Source organism: Scleropages formosus, chromosome 4 (assembly GCF_900964775.1).
Source record: "Scleropages formosus chromosome 4, fSclFor1.1, whole genome shotgun sequence".
NCBI lineage: Eukaryota > Metazoa > Chordata > Actinopteri > Osteoglossiformes > Osteoglossidae > Scleropages > Scleropages formosus.
In genome coordinates this window covers 26,223,648-26,250,586 of record NC_041809.1, presented here as the reverse complement: position 1 = coordinate 26,250,586, position 26,939 = coordinate 26,223,648, and the positions used below count along the sequence as shown (strand labels likewise).

Below are 26,939 nucleotides of genomic sequence, written 5' to 3'. Positions count from 1 at the left end.
GCGTGCCTGTAACTAACTTAGTTGACCTTTATAGGTCTTTGTCACTGACTGACTTGTGTGAAAATTTGTGTGTGAATGACTGCGTAAGTGCCTCTGGTTCACTGGGTGACTTGTAAGAGCACCTCTCTTTCTGGCTGACCTGCGTGACTGCCTGTCTGCCTGTCCATCTGTGCAGGAGTGAAGACGGAAGAATCCAGATCGCCGCTTCACTGGGCTCTTCACTGGGGACTTGGCTGCTCCAGGGGTCTTGGAAATGAGAGATGGAAGGAGAGCAGAAAGAGAGAACAAATTTGAGACAGTAATGCATAGGTCTTTTTCCTCTTTATCTCTTATTCTGGGGTTCCAGGCTCTTCACACAATATGTTCTCACACTGTCTCCTTCGGATGTCCACTGGCCCTTATTCAGTCTTCTCACCATGACTGTGCTCTTGGAGCAGTCTGTACTGTTCTGGGGGAGTACTCCCCCGCTCAGACTTGCGGGGACCCCTGCAGGGCTCCGGTGACGATGCGACACACCAACTGTCTCCATGGAGTGACTCCGCACTCGCACTGCCCGCTGGGAGGGTGTTGGAAGAAAGGAGTAGAGAGAGTGGAGAAAGAAAAATGTTAAGGGGACATTTTATATGGAAAGACAGTGTGATAAAAGAAAAACACATATGACACATTGTGGTGGGATGGGAAAAGGGAGACCAGTGCAGGATTTCCTTTTAAGAACTACTTCTACTCTGACAGTGCCAAGGGTCTGCATAGGTGCAAGAAATTTCGCAACATTGTTTGCAATGTTTGCAACATTGCAAGAAATTTAATCCAAATGCACCTTCAAAATGACATTTCAAAGACAATTTTTCAAAGACAAATTTCCTGAGAATTCATTTTCTGAAAAAGGTCCTTTCTTCAGCTTCTTCATCAATCACATGGTTTAGCATTAAAATAAAGTGCAACACATCAGTCAATGTAATTCAGTTGACATTTACCCCTCTTTTTGTGCATTTTGGAGTGAAAGTGCCTAGGACCTACGAACATCAAACTCCAACCCTGAAGGAGACAGAGGGATGTTGTGATATTAATACCTTGAGGGACTCAAGCAGGCCACCATGGCTCCCGTTTTCCATCTTGTCATCATCTGAGCCAGATCCTGTCCCCAGCCCCAGTATTGCCTGCGTCTGCTTGTGCAGTTCATCGTGAAGGTTGTCCAGAAGTGCTGCCCGAGTCCGCCCCTGTCACACCCGCATGCGCACACACACCGCTTCATCAAATGGTGTTTTGACCAATGGTTCTGTGCAGTAGCTCCAGTCTAGCATACAAGCACCACCATTATACTCACACATATTTCCTCACTCACCTCCAATTTAGCAAAGCGGTCTGCCTTGTAGCAGGCCACCTCTGCGTTGATTAGTTTGGTGAGCAGGAATTCCCGGAACTCTGGGCCCTGGGAATTGAGGACAGAGTCAGACTACTATGGGCAGCATAACAGGGAAAATGATCAAATTTTGATTTTTAGAGTCTGTGGAAGAGTACATTGTTATGGCAATGTTTGGTGTGCCACAACCCTACCACAGCTTACCTTCTTGAAAATGGATGGGTTTGGGAGAGGTGGTCCAAAGGGTGGGACATCCTCTCGTGCAGTGACGGATACCTAAAACAGACCAAATATGCACTTTATATTGGAAACATACTGGAATTTGAATGTTACACTGAAACTAAATCTGTTTCGACTTTCAAATGTCAGTAATATGCGTATGTTCTGCTGAAAGAGAAAAACTTTGGATTCACTGTTGATGGTTTCCAAATGGAAGAGTCACATTATGACTTAATCCACATGGAACAGGAATGTGAAGAAGGTGTAGGTGTAGGAGAAGGTGGCAATCATCAGGTACCTTGTATGTAATGTGCTCTGTGCCAGGATTTTCCACTTGTACTAGGATGTAAGCATGAAGGAAATTGGAAGCGATCATGTCCGGGACAAAAGGTGTGGCCTTTTCCTGGAAGATGACTGCCACAATATCATTTCCAATGTGTCGCTTCCTCTGAAGCTAAGAAAGTCAGAAAAGAAAAAACAGAGTGAAAATATAGCACAGAGAGAGAGAGAGAGACACGGGAAGAATAATTAGTCAAATAATGAAAAAAATGCCACGCTTGCTTTGATACTCTCAAAAGTCACAATGACTTCTTGGCAGGTCAACCACTGGCAACCAATGGATTCCAATTTAAATAAACTAAATATATCAAGATAATCAACAGAAAAGACCAGTAGATTAATGACCCTGCATATCAGTGTCAAGCGTGACGAGACATGCTTAGAGTGCAAAATGGGGCTGTTGTAAACTTAGAGTAAGTCTCGCCTCCTCTCCATTATGTTGTCCATGGTTGGTTACCTGCTGTGTGTCCCCTTCCGTGAAGGGCAACTTGGTGGAGACATGAAACATGATCTCCCTGTCCTTGAAGATCGTGTAGACGGAATGTGAACCTGTTTGGCCATGGGAGACGTCAAGACCACCTCGGAAGCTATGGAGAAAACAAAGGAGAGGGGTAGGCACTCAGCAGGGCATCAGCGATGACTAAATAAATGAACAGATGAGGAATTCATTTGTACATTTAGAGGGAGACATCCTTCCTACCCTTTGAAGTCTTGGAGCTCAATACAGTCTCCCAGAAGCTCTAGGAACTCCTGGAAGGCAGGTGTCTCCTCATTGTTCCCAAACAGCTCTTCTTCTGAAATCTAGAAGCACAGAGATAGAACTGAATGATTTGACAGAACATAGTAGGCATGGTTTAATATCAAGTGGGCAGGGTCGATTCTGATGGAGTGCTCTAAATGCTAAAAATACTGAATGACTAGAGGAATAATCTGAGCACTGATTCTTCACCTGATGAAACTTCTGGTAAACTACACCAAACTTGAAAGTGTTGCTGACTTCATGTTCATCATAGCTCACAATCAACTGAGAACCCTGAGAAACAATTAAAACAACAGTAAGTCATTTTGCTACAACAAATGCTGATATAAAATCATTTATAATACAACTGTGGCAAAATAAGCAGTGATGATTAACAAGAACGCAGTGGACAACATTTCACCTTCGAAATGGACTCACCCGAGGATACAGGACTGGACTAAATTTTAGGCCTGTTACATCATCACACAGCAGCTGAAAAAAAAAACACGCACATAAATAAATCCACATATATACACGGGGTACTGTTTAGTGCATAAACAACAAGTGTTCCTCACTGAGTTTTGAGTGAGTGAAGAGAATACTAGAATGGGCACCTTGGCAATCTCAGGGATGCTGGGCAATTGTGTCAGTCCTGCCAGAGAGATTCTGTCATGGAGTGTCTTCATCCTAGACCTAAGGCAGACAGGCAGTTGGATGTGGGGAGGGTGACAGGTTAAAGCCAGCTGATTCGCAGCTGTACACACTGCCTGCAGACCCTACTTTAGTGTGATGCATAGCTACAAAGGCCTGCTGTAGACCATACCTGAGTATGATGCGCAGGTGCTCCTGGCCCTCCGCCTCCTCATGCTTCAGAGAGAGGACCAGGTTGCCCAGGGTACTGGCTGTTCCATAAAAATTCAGGTGCTCCTGAAGTGAAGAGTAACAGTGACACCACGAGAAAGTGTGGTCAGATCTCTGTCACAGTGTGTTTACTTAGGGCAAATCAGAATAACATGCGTGATTTCACATGAGAAAGATAACTTGTGCATAAAACTACATCAAAACACTACAATTAAGTGAAATGGAAATTGAAAAATTAAAAAAATCAAAATTCAGGTGCAAATTTATGATTAATATGCCCTTAAAAGGCAGTTGCACTGCAATTGTCCTGAAATAGGGTATTTTCTTAGAAACTTTAAGTGAGTTGGTATCTTACAACTGTTACATTAGCTGAGACTAAAGACTCTAAGTCAGATGAGGATTTAATTCAATGTCTTTACTCACTCTGCCCAAAAAGTGCTTGCGATAGGCCCTCGCTGCACTGTTGTCCTCTAGCTTGAAGCCCCTGCTACCCCCAGGGCTCACACCGTCGCTGTCATCATCCTCATAGAAGCTGCTGTCGGTGGAGGTTGGAGTGAATACTGTGGTTTCTGCATCCTCTATCCAGTAGCCCCCAAACTGGGGAAGGATCACCTGAGGGTAAGGATCACCCTTCTCCAGGACCTGGCAGAGGATGAGACAGATGTTACTTGGGAAATGTGACAGAAACCAACAATATCAATACAGCAGCTACGGAAGTGTCGAAAAGTTATATGAATACTAAAAGTAGACATGGCAAGTAGTACACCTGGAAAAAGTCATAGTAGCACCAGCTGAATAGTTAAGACAAAGTTACAACAGTGGTAAAAGTAGTAACAATCAAAATGGCAAACGGAAGAGTTATAGTGGTCAATAGTAATAATAACAGCTATAATGAAGTTAACAGATGGTGTAAAACTACACATGAGGCTCAGTGATGAAACAGTGCAGTTATGTGTTGTCTGGGTTAGCTGGTGGGAAACCAGAGAGAATTGGGTTCCTTGTGCTGACTTCACCTCCTCTATCCTGGGGTTGAGGGTGATGTTGTTCTGCAGGAGATAAACAGGAATACAGTGCTGTGTTGATTGAAGGGCATGACTGAATACACACACATCCACAAATGTAAGAAAACCCACTATATGAAATATTCATGTTCCTAAGAAAAGGACTACTGCAACATTACTTCAATGTCAAAACTCCATTTGGGGGGGAAAAAAAAAACTGAATATTTATTTCAAGAATAAAAAGGAATAAATGAACACAGACACAGAGAGAACACAATGTCTATGAACACATCAAACATTTACATTTATTTAATTTAGCAGACGCTTTTCTCCAAAGCGATGTACATCTCAGCGAAAATACAATTTGTACATTACATTAAAAGAAAGAGACATGGCTGCAAGCATGTGATTCTTAAGTAAACCTAGTCTGTTACTTTCCACTTGATGCAACAATGTTCATCGCTTGAGTAGGTGCATAAGGTGCAAGATAGATCAGTCCTGATAACCTTCCTACAATTTTTTTTTTTTTTAATAAGGTACACAAACATTCACATACAACTCAGGAGTAGCGGTCGTGTAAAGGCTTATCTGGAGATGATCATAAAGTTATGGTGCATGAACATTTACACCATAACACCAAACATAAAATCAAAGTAATAGATGTATAAACAGATGATTGAATGAACAAATGATAGAGTGATTCAACACTGAGACAAGGACTGGGTATGGTGTGCAACACACCTGAGATAAACACACCTAAGTCTGCATGGTCACAAACACAGAAATTTGTCAATGCAGTATAATAAGACTATGTGTCTCTGTGGGCCTACTGGCACCTCATCCACTCTGAGCACCTGCTCAAGAATCATGTGTCAGGGGTTAGAGGTCAGGGCTAAGTTGAGGAAAACACTGTAGGGCTTTTACCTCCCACCCTATGCCAGAACACCTTGAGTTGATGGCATTTTTACTGGTGCTTCATTTATTCCCTTTTAGTTTTTAAACTACACTAATGGTTCTGATATCATCTGTTTATGTATCTGTTGTGAAATGGGATGATTCAAAGTCATTTTTGCTTTTAAACAGAGTATGGAGATCTACCCACGTCATCTGCAAATGTAATTCCCCAAAATCTCTTGCACATTTAATGTTATTCAACAACATCCCAACACAAATGGGAAAATAAATTCTAACAAACAGTACAGAACTGAAGCACTTAACAGATGAGTTAATCTTAATAAGTAACGACAAATCACTGTAAAATCCCCAGTCCAAACAGAACCTGAAAATTAGTTGACTTTTTTGTGGCAGAGGGTAACAGGAAACATAATCCTACCTCCATCCTTTCCAGTCCGTCAAAGAAATCTGTTGACTAGGAAGAAGAAAAAGGAAGGTTTGCAGTTCAGTGGACAGCTGAGCATCTGCACCACATCTCATGCTGTCAGTCCCTTTCTCATACACTTCATTTCCTCCATGTGAGATAGTATGGAACACCCTACACACTGCAGTATAAGTACAGTTGTATTTATTTATGCATCTATTGAACAGAGGCTCTTCCACAGAAAGACTTCTAGATTACACCACTCCCTATGGGTGGGAGATGCAGGACCCAGCCTTTGCTCGGAATGACAGCTCTGACTGAGGCACTCGGAAGTCCTCTTGACATAGGAAACATCTTATCGGATGAAACAGAGTTCCATGCTGTCCACATGTGTACTGATAAGAGGGCTTTCAGCCACTACAGTCTGGTTCTCAGAAGGCTTCAGTTAAGACCGACCAGACATGCTGGTACAGAAATGGGCAAAAGTTCTGTTGTAAAACATAGATGACCTGAAAATTGTCCAAAATATGCATAATAATGTGCAAAACAATACACAAATTGTGAAGACTGTCTCCATTTATTGCCTACTGACAGTGTGCTAACTCAATCTGATACACTTTGCATGATGCCACTTTAAACACACATTTTCCTTCTTTATTCATATTACATTGCTGCTGATAACTTGAGTACGAAATTCTGCATTGAGCCCAGTTGTTTCCTGTTGCCCTGCTAATGGATAATGGTGCCCTGATCCTGTGTGAGTGTCACTGTTCCTGCGAGACCCGGACAGACACAGCAAGTCTGTGATGCTGCAAAGGCTAGTATACAGACGCAGTCAAAGGTATGCATATTTTTAGACAGGCAAACACGCATGCATGTATTTTCTCAGGCAGACAGGTACACGCACATGCTCACGTAAACACAGGCACGCACACTCACGAGTACAGACGCAGAACGATCAGAGTCACTCGCACCCTTGGCCCAGTGCAGCCCTTGTCTCTTTCTGCAAACTTCATACTTGGTACTGCAGCGTGTGCTTAAGTAGAGCTCTTTTTGCCAGTGTGCTGCAGTCCTTTTCACTGCGATCAGACTTTAAACCTGTTTGTATATCTCTGCCCTCAGCATATGAGGAACAGAACGCACAACTTCTTCCTCTTCTGTTCTCGTCATTTTCAAGAACAAAGTGAAAATTTGGGAGGGGTGACTTTCAAATGAATTTTTCTGCCCCACCCATCAGCACATCTTCAGAAAAAAATACATGTGCTTTCCCACACACACACACACAGTACATGTTCACAGATGTTTAAAAACTCAGGCACACCCACAAACACACTATTATGAAAAAAATTCACAGATAATCGATATACACACACACACATGCATCCACGCACACACATTCGCAAGCATACACACACTTGCTCAGAGAGTCAAAGCCAAACACTTTCAACACTCACACAGGTTGTGACACACACTCAACGCTGTTCTCTGTCTTAATTCTGCTCTTCACAGCTCTTGTCCGGTCACTCTGACTACAACACAACATTGTCCGTCTGCATGACTTTCTCCAAGAGCTTCTGCTTATCGTGGAAACAGTCCGTAATGCACCGCTCTGTGCAGCCAGGCAAACCGGGCAGTGTTGATTTCAGGAACACAGTGAATATACCTATGGGCCACATACTGCACACTTACCTTCATGGTGGGTGGGGCAGTACGAGGAGGGGAGGGAGGGTAATCTCCCAGGGGTGCATTGGAGATGTTCAGCATCTCCTGCTTCCTGCAAAGCAAACAGAAAGGCCTTGTTGCTCAAAGTATGCACAACCTCTCATCAGGCTGAGTGACAGATGCGTTCTGGAGAACAGAGCAGCACAGGGCATAAACGGTACAGGACACATGACACCACTGAGATAAGGCTCCTGACACTTCAAACTGAGAGCAGCGCCTCCGGCAACCAAGGAAATCAGGGCTGGCTATGGGGGAGTGCTAAACTGCTAACACTCTGAATGTGTATCTCATGGGGCAGGTGTGCTGCTATTATGACTCTTATGATGCAGCAGTCAAGCTAATTTGAAACTTACTATACCGCACGACATTTGACTTAAGTAAAGGTTTATTATGGATTGTAAGAGAAATACAGCTTTTTTTAACTTTAGATAATATCAGCCTCAAACCCTTTTCTTAAGCTGTCAGTTACAGTTAAATGTGCATGTCTCTCATTCTGTTAAATTAAATTAAATATACATATATATGAAGGTGGATGGATGGATGGATGGATGATAGATAAATAGATGAAAGATATAAATAGCACCTTCCATTAACAATTATAATGACTTCTGCATGTGTTAAATAATTCATATGGTTCCATCTAAGGAAATGAGGGGGAGATTAATCCTTGACTCCAGTGTCTGTTCTCTCTAACAAAGTGCCACATTTCAGCACCCTCTTCCCTGGCTGGTGTCTGTCCAGAGCTAGGAATTATGCAAAATTTCCCAGAGTCCCTTGCTCTCTGAAAAGCACCCAATAGTGTCTTCACATGTGGCAGCGCGATGACAGTGTTCCCAGACAGTTTGTTACTTAAGCCAGCAGCGAAAGAGAATCATCTTTGAGTAAATATAGTGCTCTTGTCTTTGTGAATGCGACATCATCTTCCAGCAGAGGTAAGGAAGGAACCAAAATACAAAAAAATTACTCCAACTAACAAAGCGGAGTGGCAACAGAACTCCTGTAGCAACATTTGCCAGTAAAATTCAGGGTCCGCATCCTGCGCGTTACTTTCACATACACAAATGATATGCACATCTCCGCTATGTGTGCTGGCTATAGATGGCATCCATTTGTCAATGCAGATGTCATACATCCCACTCATGTAGCCTTCGCCACTCACACAGACAAACACACCAAAACACTTATGTGCACTCAGTCTCAGACTCTAAGGCATACACACAGTTGAGGATCATTTCTCCCATAATATTATTCTTGCTTATATTAATGAACCAATTCTCATTTCACTGTTTAATACTCCATTCTGTATTCTAGTGCTACATTCACAAGTTTCAGTCAGTAAATATTAACACCATTTTAAATGACAGTGTAATTAATTCAGCTACAGACTTGCAAATAAATGTTCTGTAAAGAGCCGTGGAAATAACATTAGAATTATAATTAATTTGTTTCAAGCTGCCCAACTTCCTGTAGCACTTTAGTTTCAATTATACTATTATTAAGTGTAAAATACAACATGACAGGAGCTTTTGTAAGGCATTGCATGGATACTTTACTGAGATGCACAACGTCCGAGAACTCCCTGGGATCTGAAGCCTTAACCTGACGGTCACAGTTTCAGTTCCATAACTAAATACTATCAACTCTGCAGCTCTTCTTATTTTCACATTAGCTTTTTTTTTGTTAATTTCAGATGCTTTTCCATTACTGGGACTCAGGCACAGAAGGAATCTCTGGGGTCAGTGATCAGCAACAATAGCATTAACTCTGAATCAAATTAATAAGCTGTGCTATTTCTATCCTAATACACTCTCACCATGTGAGCATAAATACAACTACAGTTACCATCTTCATTATAAGGGCAGCTTTTGTGCTAGAAGATGAGAAGCTGGGACCAAACATCTGTGGGTGCAACTGGGACTTCACTGGTAGTTTTAGTGTGAGGTACTTCAGGTCTTCAGGCAAGCTGATTTAATAAGTATAAAGCTTTGTAAACTGGTGTGATATGACACTGTTGTTTTGAATAAAAACACACACACACACATTTTCGGAACCGCTTGTCCCATACGGGGTCGCGGGGAACCGGAGCCCACCCGGCAACACAGGGCGTAAGGCTGGAGGGGGAGGGGACACACCCAGGATGGGACGCCAGTCCGTCGCAAGGCACCCCAAGCGGGACTCGAACCCCAGACCCACTGGAGAGCAGGACCCGGTCCAACCCACTGCTCCACCGCGCGCCCCCCTGAATAAAAACCTGTTAATAAATAAACTACCATAAACTTTGTGTTCAAACTGACATGCAGAGACACATTTACTAGGGATGTTAATAAATGTCTTGTCACCTCCAGCCACTGGACAGGCGCACAGGCACAGACGGTATGTTTTGTGTGCGGGTGGAAGGTGGAAGCATGACATGGGGTATGAATGCACATGATGGACAGCTCCCAATACCTGCTCCATGCCAAGTCTCACAAAATGCTGACCAGCTGCCATCAATTACAAGGACAATTAAGACTTACATAAGGCAGCTGGGGCACAAACACCTACAAAACAAACTCTATCCAGCCCTACAGAATAACACAAGCGTGATCGACAAAACAAAAGGGCTTCTATAATACAAACCATTTTGGTAAGGAGGAACAGGGAGAAAACCCCAGAAAGGAACTCATACCCAACAATCAAAAAACCAATTAAATGAGAATCAGCTAAAAAACTGGGGGAAAAAAAAAACATTAAAATGTCCATATAGCATTGAATGCAGTATCATTCAGCTGAAATTGAGCTCTCAAAAAGGCTGTTTCCTTTGTTGGCGATACAACCATCACTGATTATGTTCCAATATACTTCAAATGAAGGATTCTGGGAAATCTCCAGATGATACTGCACATTTAGGCACTGGTTATTATCCTGTTATAAAGGACTCACTGACCAATCAGAGCTGAATGTGGAGAGAACAGTACTGAATAAAACAAATGTTCTCATGCCCTTTTCTTGCAGCAGCTGAAGCTGATTTCCAGGATTAAAATTTTATTAAGGACTCAACAGTCAACTGCCCTTTCTGAAGGACACTGTCCTCATAAAAAACCATATACATTTTCTGTGAGCAAACATACCAGAGTCCTTGACTGTGTGTCTGTCTGTTTTTACCCCCAGATGGTTTCTGCCCCCACCTTCTCTCCAAAGTGTCACTTGGTGGTTGCAGTTTTGCATCTCTCTGTGCGACACAATGTGAGGTGACTGCATGCTGCTGAGATTTAACAAAAAACAGAGCACGTGTGTATAAAAACACAGCTAGTCAGCATCAGTGGCCATTCCACTGACAGCAGAAGCAGCACAGCTCTCATTCACTTTTTCTTCACGCATCCCTCTCTATGGCTTCTCTTTCATTTTCTCGAATGGTTGTGAGCTTACAAAAGCAAACAGGCTGCTACTTTGTCCAACAACCTGAGCTTGTTGGCCATAGACGAGCTGCACTGCAGCTCCAGCTAAATCACACCTCACAAATACACACTTTGTTACTTTGCTTCGTAGCCAGAGTTTACACTTCTGGATTTCCCTTTAAAGTGACAGTTTGATATTTCACTACAGCAAGGCAAGGTCTTTGTCTCCTGTGAAATGCACTTGCATTGCTTTGGAGAGAAGTGTCTCTTACATGAATAAATGTAAATATAAAGGTAAGGTCAAATGATTGGTATAAAGTACTGAGTCAGTGGTCCCATTCCTTAATCACTAAAATGATTTTGCACAACCTTTCCTTAAAGAGGTAAGTCTATAAAAGAGCCCGAGTGACTTCCCTCTGAAGGTCAGCAGTTTACAAATCCTGTCTGTCATGCTGTGACCCCTGGTGCAATAGCAAAGAGAGAGTAACAGATGTAGAGAGGGAGTAGGAAACATAGAAAGACAGGGATGGGTAGAGATGGTTAAACTGAAACGAGGGGAGGGAGTGGGGAGAGGTACAAGTCGGGAGAGGGAGAAAACAAGCAGAACAAAATTAAGTGCAAAGTCTAAAAATACACCCTAAATCCTACCTTCTACGCTCTGTGTAAACAGGCTCCATGGTGACTCTAGAGCATCCTAGTGCAATGGCTGCCAACCTAGACTAACCTGCACGCTAAAGCACAATATGTACCTGCACACATGTACACGCTCAGACACACACTCCCCTGTCTGTACAAATTCTTATACAAAGTACACTCACACACAGCCGCACAAACATAGATGCTCATCTCCACACATTTGACATTTTGCATAACTGTTTCTGTAAGCAACCTTCATCTGTAAGAGGACAAAAATGGTAAACGGTCTGAGCAGTTTTACATAAAGGCATTTTGTGAGGTGCTGAACAATGCAAATGAATGGAGAAATGTTTGTGTTAGTCCCACATTCTGCACCCAAGCCTCTGCCAGTCCATCTGCCCACTCAGTAGGATGGCTGTCCCCATCTCTCCACCTGTCTCCACAGACACCCCTACTGTCACTGGGATCCAGCAAAACTTCCTCTGAGTCTGAGATCACTGTGTCTGTGGTATAGCACCATGAATCTGTAGCTGTCTGTTTGTGGGTGTTTGTGTGTCATTCATGCTATTAGTGGAAAATGACAGTCAGGTGAACCAGGTTCTGACTTTATATGTGCTTTCTCTTTGTTATTTCCATATAACAAATTGTTGTACTCAGGGTTGGAGACTGGATATGTGAGTCCACATCTGTGGTTGCTTTGCAATGTTGTTTAAGCCAAATTCCAACCAGCAGTCAATCATAGTAGAGGGGTGCAGCTTGGGAACTAGGAGAAGGAATTACAGAGAGAGGTCGATCAGAAATGAACAGGAAAAGGAAATGAGTTTTCAAAGAAGTGAAGGAAAGAGCGAGGGGGAGGTAGAGAAGGAGCGAAGAATGATAGGAAGACATGAGGAAGTAAAGAAAATCAGCAAAATACACATAGAAAAGTAAGTGAACTGCACACCCAGCTGGCAGAGTAATTTGCAATCATTCATTTCATGATTGCATCATAGACACAATTCCCATTATAACCATCACTGCGATCACCTTCCCAGGACATCTGTCACACCACAGCTGACCTGGAGTCAAAGTCGTAAAGCCCTGACCCTGCTGGATGTTACTGGGACCTAAATTAACAGAGGCACTTGTTTTTAATATCTGTATTAACATAGCAGGAATTTTATTCTGATAGAGCAAAAATTTATAACCTTTCCAAAGTCAGTGACACCACTGTTTGTTTCTCTCTTGATTCTGAACCTACAACCTTCTGGTCAACTGAGCTAAACATTCACCCTTCTCTTATGTTTCTGACCAGTTCTAAAGAGGGTTCTGCCATTGCACCCTTGAGGAGGTGCTGAATTGCTTCAGTGAAATGTCCAGCTGAATAAACTGTAAAACTGACCTTGAATTACACATTCAATTTGCCTGCTAAGCAATAAAGTGATGTCAGGTAATAGAAGGACCAGTCAGTGCACAGCTATGTGATTGTGACTGGATGTGGAGGTGGGGTGTCATACCTGACAACCTCACCTTTTTCTCTTAAGTCGCTTATACACCTACATATATGTATACAGACATGCACATATACATTCTGAGACAAACAAGCACTGATGTTTGTGATGACAAACCAAGCCTTAAACGTGGATTGTGCACACCGAAGATGCTGCTCAGAGTAAGTAGATAATATTAACATCGACTCAACAACCCCGTGAAAACCCCCTGCCCAGGAGAGGAGGCTGAGTCTACCTACCACTGTTCTTCCTGCTCTCTGGCTTCCTTCTCCCTCTCTCTCCGTTTCCGTGACTTATGCAGGAGTCCAATGAGCACAGCAGCTGCCCGGATGCCGGCTCTCCTGGAACTCACTCTGCTGGTAGTGCTGGACATGGCGGTGAGCTTGCCCTCGGAGTCCCTTCTGCAGGGAACCAACGTGTCTCACCGATGCCGTAGCAGCCTGTCTCGCTGGCACCAGGAGTGCAAGTGTGCAAGAGTGTGTGTGAGCACAAATATGTGTGTGCATGTTGCTGTCTCTCTCCTTCCCCCCTCTTTTGCTGGCTCCCTCTGTCATGCTGTCTCTCACTCCCGCGTCCCCTGTCTGCATGGTTTTGATTGGCTGTGTCCTACAATGGCTCCTCCTGCAGATCCTTCTCCCTTGTCACTGCCCATTCCCAGCCTCGGTCCAGGTTCCTCTTCTCAGTTGCATGGGTGATTTTTCCCACATCAATCCACCAGCACACTGATTTTGATTTCACTTAATTTCTATGCCTAATCAATTCTTTTACTACTGCTCTGCCTGCTCCAGGACTTTAATAGTATATATTTTTCCTATAGGCACATAAACACATAGACACATTTACTGTAATGTACCATAGTGTAGAGAACAGACACAGCAGGCAGACCATGTTTAGTGACCACCAATGCTGCCAAACCAAGTCTGGCAGACAAAATAAGACAACAGGTGATTCAATTTGGAGCTGCAATACGGCACCATGTGAGGGTAAAACCCAGCCAAGGGGGTAAGCGCCATGGCACACAGGAATCTTCCCTCCCAACAGTGGGACCCAAACACATACACCTGTGTGCTCATCAGACCCTTTACTGCATCATTTGCTCCCATCATTTATCCCCATCTTATGGCCATTGTACTGTAATACCTTGCGGTATTATTTGTTATTTAATTGTAAATAGTTGTGTGTTATAGTTGTTTTATTGTGTTCCTTATCGAGGGCGTGGTTGAGAGAACGCGTGTGACGCGAGAGGTGTGGGAGTGTGCATGTCTGTGAGCGTGTGGGAGTCGAGTGAGAGGAGCCGAGTGAGCTGCATGGGTGCGCGTGGTCTGCGAGACTTGTCTGAGTTGTTATTGTCGTTAGTTGCAGACGAGACAGCAGTCTGTCCTCTTGTACAGAACTTTAATAAACCCCAGCACTTTGGGATTCATCTCTAGACTGGCTCTTTTGCTCTTCCAGGTCATTACACTACACACCCATCATACACTCCTCTTACCACTTACTTATTCCTCACTTACTCTGTTACCCTGTAGAATGTATCTTAGAAGTTCTTTTAAGCAGAATATAAATAAATCCCTGGGAAAATACTATGGAGAAATCCTTAAGATTAGCAGAAAATTCTATAAACATTCAATATTTTATAACACACAAAAGTGGTCACAAACCATAAATGTGACCTCTCAACAAGAGACCATAACAGCAGTCTCTAAAAATTAATGTTTCAAAAAAAGAATCAGACAGGTGAAAAATTAAAATGGTTACAGTGTTGCTATACTTTTCTCTGATAATAGACCAAGGACATGTAACATTTTGCCATTGACCGATAATGAACGCATTGGATATAACTGTTTAAATTTTCCATATACACTTATACCTTGCATTTTGCTTGAAAGGTATTGAGAACATAACTGCATATTAGTCATGTCTATACAGTAGGTTTAACTGATTTTAAGAATTTTAAAAAATTTATTGCTGCTCCTTTACTTTTCCTTTACCTACATGCATCCATGCTGATTTTGAGCAATTAGGTGTCTAGTTAATAGTCATAGCCCACATGTTAAGGTCCTGTGTCATTTCTGAGTTATTTCTGTCATCTTATTACTTATTGTATTACACTGGACATAGGTCTATAGGAACTCATGATCTGGAAATAATGGCTTGGGTAATTCCAATAAAACACTGGAAAATTGGAGCTGAATTAAATTTAGGGTGAGAAAGATGTTACAAGAACACGTATACACACACACACACACACACACACACACACACAGAAGCAGAGGCAGGACATGACAGGGGGCAGTCTTGTTTCTGCAAATCAAATATATCAACATGTCCTCATGCAGCAGACCAGCAGCACCAGTGTCCCTGTTACCTCTGACATATCCCCCTACATTCACAGCATCCCCCTTACATGCAAACACATGCCTTTTATTCTCTTCCCACGGAGCATCAGCACCTCTGACTGACTTCCTCTCCTGCTGGCTTTACTTCTCTCCTGCACCACATCTGCTTTGGTCTCCTGCTCACGTTCAACTGTTCTCTTCTGAAAAAGGACCATCCCAGACACTGCCCAACTAGCCACCCACTGTCTGCCATGGGGGGTCCTAAAGTACTTTATAATTGGGATCTGAAACAGACTCTGCGGCAACTCTGGGGCCATCTTTCTTGACTAAAGGCCTTTTATGCCATTATTACCCATCACCACAATCATTATGAAATGACAAATTACTGAGAAGTCACAAATAACCACAGAATCAATGACAAATGACTGAAGACCTTCAAGAAGACTGATATCCAACAAGATTGAATAAGACAGGGAGGTGGCAATGAGGGGGAGACAAACACAAGAGACAGAAGGGAAATTCAGCAGTTGTTGAGACATTAACCTTATAACCAGTTCAGATCCTAGAATGCATGAAACTGCTATTGGGCTCCAAAACAAGGTATTTTACAGAAAGTGCTTTAGTAAATTTGCAGCTGTGCTAATGTGTAATAGAGTATTGCAATCATGTGTAACTGGCTCAGGATTGAAACAGCTGCTGGACAATCTAATAAGAAGTAATGCAATAAAGCCAGTAGAGAAAGGAAACCAGTGGTGAGTTTGTACGTACCTTATCAGAAATTAATTTGCCTTATCAGGGAACCAGGACTGCCCCAGAGAACCGCAGCATTTTCAGTGGGGTCTCATTCGGACCACTGTTCAATGCCATCAAAGCTCAATGCCATGCACTCTTTCATATGTATCTCTCTCTCACTCTATTTTTTTCTCCTGTATACCAGTTGAAATAAAACATAGGTTGAGCCGCGGAGATCACACCATCCCTCCCCTGTCATCACTCGTCTATGTGTTTGTGTTGTCTGCAAGTGAGCGTCACTACTTAAGCGTATAGGCAATATTTCCATCTTATTCTATGGGATCAGCCCGCCTTTAAATTTACAGCAGAAGGAAGTTATAGGAACATTGATTCTGTTCATTCATTTTCCTTGCCTTTCCTCAGAACACAGACTGGAACCTGTTACACTCTGTTCTCATTGCACACATACCTATCAATGCAAGCACCTTCGTCACCACTGTCACAATCTATCATAATCTGTCATAAAATTTTTACTTCACAGTGATTACTAAAATGTCAAACTCTGTTACCTCTTTCTCTATAAAGCTATTGCTCAGTATTGCTGTACTCCTTCCGATTTGGAATCTGTGTCCATGTCCACTAAGACTGAAATACCTTATAAGTTTTAGGTGTGGAAGACAAATGGCTAAAGGAAACTGAAGTGAAGAAGTGCAAATATTTGAGAAATGTGATTTTGGGAAGGTGTGTCTACATATAAATGCCTGGGTATGAATTATTCATGTCATGAAGGTAGTCAGTGTGGTGCTGTGTTCCCAGCATGCTGAACCCCCCGTACTGCCTCTGACATAGGCAGCAGGACAGATGTCTGAAGTGGCTTGAACAGATTCTTCAGAAAGCAGTAATGAAGCAGATAAGAACTACTGGAAACATGCTGCTGGCTGTGCATGCGTGTGTATGTGTGTTTGCCCAAGTGTATACCGTGTGTGTACTCATCTCTAACGCTCTGTGCCTCTCAGACAGCTGGGTGACCAGGTTCAGCAGAAACAAGAAACAAAAGACCTGGCAGCTCACTGATAACTTTCCCAAGCAGTAGTCCATTCTGGTGCAAGGCACCACCTAAGAGGAGTGAGAAAAGCTGCTCTTTGCAAATAACAACTCTTTGTTATTCATTTATTTTGAGGGTGTGCTGTAAATGAAACATCTAGGACAATTGGTGATTCGTAGTGGAGTATCAGCATCAGCTCTTACTGCTAACACTGGCATCTTCATCAGCTTTCTCTCCCAGACACATACACACAAGAACAGACCCCTGTGTGCACACATGGACTTGTGCACTTAAACACAGATATGCACACATGCATGCTCTGCAGCTTCCTGAAAGGAGAACCTCTTTATCTCATTTTAAGCGTTCAGTCATGCCAACAAAATCAATTCCACACCTCCATGCCTTTAACTGTCCTGCCTTTAAATCCCTTTCTCTCTGTCACTGACAGGTCCACAAGGCCAAACCAAAGACACAACATACACGCAGACACTCACTGACCAGAGAAATGTCACAAAAGCAGACACACTCCTGAAAATAGTTGTACAAGAAATTAATAACATGCAAATCAAGAAATCTGTGAGGAAAACAAAAAATTGCCATTGCTTATATTACCTGGTTACAGGTTTTATTTTGTTTTCTCCTGTTTGTAAACTGACTCTTCCTTCTAGGTTTCTGTTTAAATGAAAACCTACTGTGTAACCTACTGAAAAATTAACTAACTGGGCAACCAAACACATGTTAGGAATTGCCTGCTATTTACTGAACTGTTCAGAAATATCACAAAGCTCTACATGAATAACTAAGGTGTTTAAGTCGGCGGTCTTCATTGTGAGCCTGGAGGGCCAATATATGTTCAGGCTTCTCTGCAATGTCTTTGTTCCTTTTTATGGCTGACCTTTACTTTACATTGCTAAAATAATCCAGTTTGGGAAAAATTAAGCTCAATTAATGGCTTAAAAACCCAGGTTGAGTGACAACCCACACATGTTGCAGCCCTATAGGAGTGAAGGTCTAGGTTTTAATTAGCTTTTATTAAATGCAAAACTACAGTAAAACACAAAGAAATTCATCTGAGGCATTACCTTCTAAAGAATTAAACTTCTGCACTCCTCATTTGTGATAGAATTTCAATTTTTTAGACAGTTTTGTCTTAGATATAATGTCAAATACAAATGATGCTTTGGCCCTATATAGCTAGGACTGTGAGAAGATGAGTTCAGCTGGAATAGCAAGTGTTCACCTGAGAAGTGGGGTCAGGAATATATAACGTGAGCTGGTCTGCATCTTACAGCAGATCACAGGCTCTGGGTCACAGCTATGCCAATCTGTGAGAATTTATCTCACCCTACCCCCCATATATCCCAGCCTATCCACATGCACTAGATGAGGCAGATTCTTGGTCACTGCTTGGAGCAGTCCAGATGGAGCTCTCGTGGGTGTCGTGAGCGGAGCAGGACCGGGACATAAAGCAGGAAGTTCCTGTGTGGTCCAGGTGGCTCAGAGCCTTGGAATTTCTCTGGCATCCTGGTAGGAAGAAAGGTGCGATGTATGTGCTTCACTGATGTAATATGCATGACCAGCGTATCCCATGCATATGCTACATGTGTGCCACATGCCACAGTACACTCTGTGCATTCCACATTACACAAATGCAATTTTACCTTCTCTCCAGTTGCAGTGCAGATAAAACCATGAAAATCTGTGCTAGTGGGCAGGAAGAAATAATGTCTGTGACCAAGAGAGTTGATTCTATCGGCGTTTCAGTGTGGTTCAAAACCATCTGTAAAACTAGAAAGCATGAAAGATGCTTTGAAGAAAAGCATCTGATAAATATACAAATTAAAGAAAACATATAAATAATGATGTCAGCACTGTTTTGTATTTTCAATATATAATTCTATTTTCGCTGAGATGTACGTTGCTTTGGAGAAAAGCGTCTGCTAAATTAATAAATGTAAATGTAAATATTGTATTCCTTTTTGACCAATGACTGCCGCTGGATTTGTCAGTGGTTGTGCAGCTGTTGTTCTCCTTGACATGCAGTGCTTTCACGCTCACAAGCCGTATTCTCCCCATAGCAACGAGTGCAGCGAAAGCTGCGACATCACTACAGTGCCCCCCCAACCCAGAAAGCTCTGTCATGCCCACAAGCCACAGAAGATGCCCTCATTCTCCTTTGGCCACTCTCCCCTTCAGTGGTAGCCCTAACAGCTCATCTCACTGTAAACAGGGTGACTAACCCTTAGCCTGGGCAATAAATCTGGACCCTACAAAGGCACTCTTTTCCCAGCGTACCTGAAATCATTTCGGCCAGAAGCATCAAAGGATCTTAATGTGATGGTTATAGGTCCATGTCAGAAATGGCATTGCATTTTCTCAACTTACCTTCAAGTTATATGCAGATACCAAGCTACAGAAATAGGTTAATGATTCAGTACAGTGATACATATTTGCTAAGAAACTTCCACTAAACAAAAATGCATACAAAGTAAATGACCAGTTGTAAACTTTCTACACTTTTACTAAGCTCAAGTCAGTTCCAGTGTCACTTTGGTGCCCTCTAGTGATAAAACACTGACAGTGACAGCGACAAAGGTTAAAGTGTCAAACCCAAACTGTTTGCTTAAAAAAGTCCTAGAGGGAAAATAGCAATTCTGGGTGTATAAAATTCTGAGATACTCATTACACCTGCACACACAATTCTGTTGAAATTGACTTCTGTATCTCCAGGTTTAGCAGAAATAATCAAAAAGAAAAAAGAAACCAAAAGCCTGGCAGCTAAGATAAGATTATTTTAACACAAACACCAACACTGAGAGCATGATATGCTAGACATAATGATTAAGAAGGAATGTAAACAGACACAACAAAAAGAAAAAACAACATATTTTCTTTAAAAACACCCTTATAAGACCAGAAAAATATGTACACATACACATATATGGACATACAACACATTACACACATGTACACTGAAAGTGGGACACATACTGGGTGTTGAGAAGGACAACCAGACTCACCACAGCTTGCGAGGCATCGTTCCCAGCTGGAGTGAGAGCGATGTTCTCGTTATTCCGGTCTCATTAAGATCAGAGGGATATTCAACGCGTGACCTTTCCACACAGAAACACACACGGGCGGGTGCACACACACACACACACACACACACACACACACACACACACACACACACACACTTTGGTCCCTGATTATTCAGTTCTAACCTCATCTGCTAGGTTCAAAGTGAGTGCAGAGCCATGTCAGTGCACCAGGGTAAGAGGGGAAGACAGGTGAGACCGAATTTTGGGGTGGGGGGTGGAAAAGGGTGGGATATTGGTCAACCTTTTAAAATCCCTATAATATGTGGGCACCTGGACCTTCAAACAAACTGACTTACTGTGGCGCACACACTAGCACACACCTTAACATGCAAAAAACTGCATATATTCCATGTATTTAAATACATTGAAATAAATCATCAAGCATTCACAAATGCACATACTACACAAATGCATATACACCTTTCTACACAGTCCCTACATACTACCCTCCAGACTAAGCTCATGGGTTTTACAGCTAGGAAAGCTCTGTGACACAATATTGCTGCTTGTTGGGGCACTGATCATACACCATTCACTGCAGATACAAGATACAACTTTAAAGACGGTCCAGAACCCCAGCATTATGGAGACTTGACATTCTGGGGGCATTTTTTTTAACAATAAAAACTAACTGATAGTCATTTGAAAGAAAAAAAAACACAAGTTATTCAGCTCTTTTCTCCTTCTACCCCTTTAAACAGCTGGGCAGTTTTACTGAATCACTGTATTCAAAAGTATAAACAGCAGGACCCCTCCTTGAACTTCCAACCAACCAACCAACGTCTACAACGGCTTGTCCGGAGCCTACCCAGCACCACAGGGCGCAAGGCCGAAGGGGGAGGAGACATACCCTGGATGGGATGCCAGTCTGCCACAAGGCACCCCAAGCAGGGCTCAAACCCCCAACCCGCCACACAGCAGACACTTCCTTGAACTTCATGATACTTAATTATCTTTCCAGCTGAGAGCAGTTTGAGCTTACCAAAGCTTTGGCAAAAGACACCAGAAGTAAAACAAGCTCTCCACTCCCAACGATAGATCACTGATGCTGTGTTGTTTCAGACCTGTGATCATCTGCTTAACACAGGCATAAACAGACACACAAGCACAGACACACACTGAAACACACTTATTTATGCAGCCAGCTACTTGAGTGGCCTACAGCCATTTGCTGTAGTGGCATCAGCAAGGGGGGAAAAAGAGGAAAACAAAAGAAATGTAAATCACACCAGTGACCTACTGCACCTGCTGGTTTACTGAATACCCCCCTACCGTGATACAGATAGAGCACAGAGCACTTACACCTAAAGCAAAGTGCTGACAGACCTAGAACTACACACCACATCTTTAGAGTTCTGTAGACAGACTTAGAGCCACAGGACATATGGCACAATTCTACAGTACTGTTGATAGATCTAGAGCTACAGGACATAGAGTACATATCTAGAGTAGTTTTGACAGATCTAGAGCTATATGACATAAAGAACATTTCTAGAGTACTGCTGATAGATCTAGAGCTACAGCACATACAGCACATCTCTAGAGTATTGTTGACAGATACAAACCATCAGAGCACTGTCAAATTAAGCCATGCACAGCCCTGCCACCACCTTTTTCAAACCTGCAAGGTAATCTTTTGTTCAATCTGTGTGAAGTCCCCTCTCTTACAAGTTTTACTGGCCCCCAACACCAGTCTCATCTGCTGAGATGAGTGGAAAAACAGTACTGTGACTAAACTGGCCACAGGATGAGGGGGCCAAGGGCTAGGTGCGAATGATGCGGTGAGGCATGCCCTGATTCAGTTAGGCCGTTTGTTCATGTTCACGCCTAAACTGTGCCGTTTTAATACAAACACAGGTGTATGCATGCCTCACAGAGCTTAATGTTAGCCCATTAGCGTTACTGCAGCCAGTAACACCGAGTAACACTCTTGAAACCCCTGAACAGTCCTGACTTGACATAAGAGCTGAATTAATGACTAGATTGACTGTGTTATACTCCACCGTGTGGCCACACACATATACACACCCTGCAGAAACATACAGTACTGACACAGACAGACATAATGCAGACACATACACATACTACTTATAGAAACACACAGACACCCATGTAAACGCACACAGTCTTTCCACACTATATTCCTTTGGAAATAGCGACCTGCATGACAAAAGCACTGTGTGTAACACAGGCCTTCCACAGTTACACACAGCTGAAAGGGGTTCCTAAAACATTGGGGAATTCTGTGAAATATTTGGTGGAATAAAGGCTGAGTGACCCCCACAGTATGTTACATGAATGAAGTTCACTTTATACGTTTAGCACTCCGACAGCAACGTTCCCAAAAAGTTCTGTGAACCTAATGGGTGGACTTGTAGTTGTGAGACGGTTAAAGGTCAAGAGGAGACAGAAGGACCTGGTGTTCAACCAATGTGACGCCACCCCACCTTCATGGTTGTTTCTCCACAATAGCACAACTAGGACACCACCTGTGCCTCCACAGCCTCAACATCTACATTCCAAAGGCAGGAAGGCAAACTCATAACTTGAGCTGGAGTGGAGGGCAGGCTGCTAAACATTAAATTAATCCAGAGAGCTCACCTGGACCTCAGGGCACTGATGGTGGACTTGTCAACCCTGCAGGGGAACAAAGAGGGCTGTTAGAGTGTGCACAGAGTAAGCTAGTGCAGTATAGTGGAGAAGTAGAGACAAAGTGGAGAACACAGATACACACTTTTCTTACACAGATGAATTACAGCAGAAACAAAGAATGAAATTTCATTCACCAACTCTGGCCCAGTGACCTGTTTTTTGTGCTTTACGAACAACTCTGCACACTCATCTACATACTGTTCCAAATATTATTGAATCCACTGATAAAGTGTACTCTAACAACTGACACACATACATACTGTTCCGAATCACTGCTCTAATTGCTGATCTGCACAATGATCACTGCTTCACACACAGATCTATACACTGATCCTGAGAATACTATATATTTTTTAAATAAATGATGTCATGTGATAAAGTTATGAGTGTGGCTCCTGAACTGAACTGCTGACAAAGTGAGAGGTGCAATGGTGCCGAGTGGAATCATCTCTTTACATCATCTTCCACACTCGTCAGAGGCCTGGGATTCAAGACTGCAGTACAACACACACCCTTCCTGTGTGAGCACCCCACCCTGCATCACCCACATCCTCACCATCCCCACCCTACTCAATAACCCCTGCACACATAACCGCAGAACTCCCACTGAGAACACGTCTCCTTCCAGTCAGAGTAAAAAGAAAAACCCACAATGGTTAATCTTGGCCCAAACTGCTTGAGTTTTGTTCACATCCCAAGGGGTGAACTGTTGCTGTGCCCTTAAGAAAGGTATTCGAACCACACTGCTTCACCAGTGTAGGTACTGCAATGAAAAATAGGGCCATATACAACACTTAGTAAAAGCAGTGGCTATGTCATGTAAAATAATATTTGTTCTGAGCTCATTCCTTGTTAAGCTTTCCCTCATCCTCTTCCAGCATCTGTGCATTACTGTTTCATTAGAAATACAATGCTATTGTGATATTTCATGTGTATTCCTCAGTGTTATCACTGCATGCATTGTACTTTTTCCTTCAGGGCCCTGGAATTTGTGCTGCACAAGAGCATGAATAAATGAATAAATGAATATAAATATAATGTAAATATCTATGCAAGGTTGGCCCTTGTCTCTTTCCTGGAGTAGGTCACCATCCTGTATTCTAGCACAAGCAACAACCAGATGGAATCCTCCTTCTTCCCCTTGTACCTCAACTGCCACTCAAACCAGGTGTGGTCTGGGGTATCGGTTCTGCTCTGTCTCTCTGTGTGTGTGTGTGTGTGTGTGTGTGTGTGTGCGCACCCAGCTTTCCTGCTGAGGCACAGGGATTTGGCAACAGATACACATATTCACGCACGCACACATGCATTACCCAGCAGCAAAACTCCAGAAGCTGCTGACATTCTGAGAATCACCTCAACCTGAAGCTACCTGACTGGACTGAAAAGAGCAGAATGTCCCCAACTCAAAATGCTGATAGGTTACAGTAGGCTGAAGAAAGGCTGAACAGTGATAGTAATTGCACTTCCTCCTACCTTAAATGACAAATGAGGAAGACTAATGAATTCTCACATATTTTCACATATGCATGAAATACTGTATAAATCAGTCAACAGTCAGCTGCATGCAATATCTTGTATCACAAGATACTGAACTGTGAATCATGTCTATATTACTGGAGGTTGACAGCTACAGATTCAGCAGATTACAAGTACTTTCAAAAACACAGACACAAATGCAGATCACACCATCACTTTAGACCATTTTATTGTTATGGGTGTGAGCTGTATTTAAATGTGACTGCATTTCTGTAAACATTGCATGAATATTTATTTGTTCCTACTACGTTCACTTAATACCTTTAACTACTACGTACATAATCTGTCAGTGGCATTAACTTTCTTCTGCTTTCCCCAAGATCCAGAGGCTAAGGCAGGTCAACAAGAACCGGGTTTGATCAGTGTCTATATTATAAATTGTGAGTCTCTCACCTGATGTACTGCTATAAAAACAGAAAACCCCAATGCATTCCACATGTACCCATAAATAAACCATCAGTGACCTCTAACCAAATCTGAAAAGCTGCAAAAATGACTGCTTTTTGTGTTTTGCCTGCTCTGACACATGCACACACAAAGAAATTGAAATGATAAGGGTGCACATCTCTGAGACTCAAGGTATGACCAAGTCCTTAAACTGAACATGAGAACTGAGGGGAGGATGAGTTCAGAGGTTGTGGACATCTTCAAAGCCTAATGAAGTCTGCAGAAGGATGGAGCTCAGATGAGCTATTTCCAGCAATTTTCCCATAGCTCTCAAATTATTTATGGAGTGGCTTGACTGGGTTTCCATGTGCCCATGTAAAAGCTTGTAAGGGACAGAATGTTAGGTAACTTCATTCTCTAGGATCCAAATGTATTTTTTTGTTGAGAGCTAATGGACTGCTTTTTGCATTAAAAAGTAAGCATCACTGTTTCAAAGCACAGCCAGCCAATGAAATCCAAGACCAGCAAATTCAAGATAGTTCAATTCAATCAAGCCCTGGTGAGTTGTGCTTAATCCAATCCAGTCCAGTCCAGTCTAGTTCAGTACAGCCGAAGCCACCTGGTCATCCAGCTGACTTCACACTGCAACATCTCATAAAGGAAGCGAAAAGCAGCACCAATCAAGGGGATAACCAGATTAGGAAAAAGGTATTACCTGATGTACTATGTTCTCCATGTACCTGTATGTGTGAGTGTGTGCCACTTGTGTATTAGCCTTTTTATGCACATGCATGTGTGTACATGTTTTACGACTTTCTGACACTTGTAGATTAATCTCTTCACTAATCATCCCAGAAGCTTCTCTAAAGTATCTTTTTTTTATCCCCCTTGTATTAGTTTGATTTTGTGCCTTGATCCTAACACCTGTCTAGTCATCTTGGATTACATGTAGTACCTTAGAAAGTCATCATATGATTGTTTCCCTGTAACCTCATGAGCACTTTTGAATTTCACAATCTTATCATTTAAAGTTGCCTTGGTCAAAATTGTTTTCTAACAAACAAGTCACACACACACACACACACACACACACACACACACACACACACACATTTTCAGAACCGCTTGTCCCATACGGGGTCGCGGGGAACCGGAGCCTACCCGGTAACACAGGGCGTAAGGCCGGAGGGGGAAGGGACACACCCAGGACGGGACGCCAGTCCGCCGCAAGGCACCCCAAGCGGGACTCGAACCCCAGACCCACTAGAGAGCAGGACTGTGGTCCAACCCACTGCGCCACCGCACCCCCACAAACAAGTCATTGAAAGTAAAAAAAAAAAAAAAAAAAAAAAGTACAATTCTTTATTTAGCTGGTGCCTTCTTCAAAAGCACATACAATGTCAAGACACTTAAAATGACACCCAATTATACAGCTGGGTGATTTTTACTGGAGCATTTAGGTTGAGTGCCCTGCATTACAGTACTGTCATGTCCACTCCCGCACTGCGTTCAGCAGCACCTGGCTCCAATTAAGCATCTGGCCGTAATCGGAGCACTCGGCTTCATAAGACACTCCTCAGCCCTTCTCAGCTACGGAATCTCATTGAGACAACTGTCCCGCCTGCACTTACATTATGTACATGTGCCTGTTTTTCGTTCCCTGGATTCTGACCATTCTCCTTGCCTCCTGACTTCGACTAAAGATCTTCACCCTCACCCTGACCGCCAATCGACCGACTCTTCACCCGTCCCCAACAACAAGAACTTGTCTGATCCCTTAGTTCTAAATAAACGGTCTTGTACTTGGGTCCAGCCTCCATTGGGTCCTCTGCTTGCTGTGACAGGTACAAGAGCCAGAGTGGGATTTGAACTTGGGCTTTTTGAGTCCTAGGTGACAACTCAAAGTACTACACTTAAAGTATGTGTTCAGGGTGTTCCACACTTGATCCCAGTGTTTGTGCAGAGAGGTCAATTATACCTTGATCATAAAAGCACTAGACTGATACACATATCTCTCTCCCTAGTGGAATGGTTTTCTGTCAACACATACACAAATATGAGTATTTTAAAACAATAACAGAAAGGTGT

At 42.8% G+C, this 26,939-nt stretch overlaps 1 protein-coding gene across 11 annotated transcripts in view; it reads right to left on the bottom strand.

Annotated features, from left to right (window-relative positions):
- The window catches only part of LOC108921262 (rap1 GTPase-activating protein 2-like), a 45,310-nt gene that overhangs the window by 4,839 nt on the left and 13,532 nt on the right, over nucleotides 1-26,939 (bottom strand). For 5 of the 11 annotated variants that reach the window (XM_018730634.2, XM_018730639.2, XM_018730635.2 and 2 more), the window contains 18 exons: nucleotides 22,878-22,913; nucleotides 13,302-13,463; nucleotides 7,527-7,611; nucleotides 5,853-5,888; nucleotides 4,532-4,564; nucleotides 3,942-4,160; nucleotides 3,481-3,584; nucleotides 3,272-3,350; nucleotides 3,096-3,149; nucleotides 2,868-2,951; nucleotides 2,619-2,719; nucleotides 2,376-2,505; nucleotides 1,878-2,033; nucleotides 1,565-1,636; nucleotides 1,343-1,429; nucleotides 1,071-1,217; nucleotides 371-556; nucleotides 140-246 (listed from right to left, as the gene is read on the bottom strand). In XM_018730634.2, the coding sequence (XP_018586150.1) occupies nucleotides 140-246; nucleotides 371-556; nucleotides 1,071-1,217; nucleotides 1,343-1,429; nucleotides 1,565-1,636; nucleotides 1,878-2,033; nucleotides 2,376-2,505; nucleotides 2,619-2,719; nucleotides 2,868-2,951; nucleotides 3,096-3,149; nucleotides 3,272-3,350; nucleotides 3,481-3,584; nucleotides 3,942-4,160; nucleotides 4,532-4,564; nucleotides 5,853-5,888; nucleotides 7,527-7,611; nucleotides 13,302-13,463; nucleotides 22,878-22,913 (1,878 nt within the window). Of the gene's footprint in view, nucleotides 1-139; nucleotides 247-370; nucleotides 557-1,070; nucleotides 1,218-1,342; nucleotides 1,430-1,564; nucleotides 1,637-1,877; nucleotides 2,034-2,375; nucleotides 2,506-2,618; nucleotides 2,720-2,867; nucleotides 2,952-3,095; nucleotides 3,150-3,271; nucleotides 3,351-3,480; nucleotides 3,585-3,941; nucleotides 4,161-4,531; nucleotides 4,565-5,852; nucleotides 5,889-7,526; nucleotides 7,612-10,669; nucleotides 10,680-13,301; nucleotides 13,511-22,877; nucleotides 22,914-23,062; nucleotides 23,104-26,939 lie in introns of those variants that run through there. The other 6 variants (XM_018730641.2, XM_018730644.2, XM_018730637.2 and 3 more) reach the window with 5 other exon arrangements.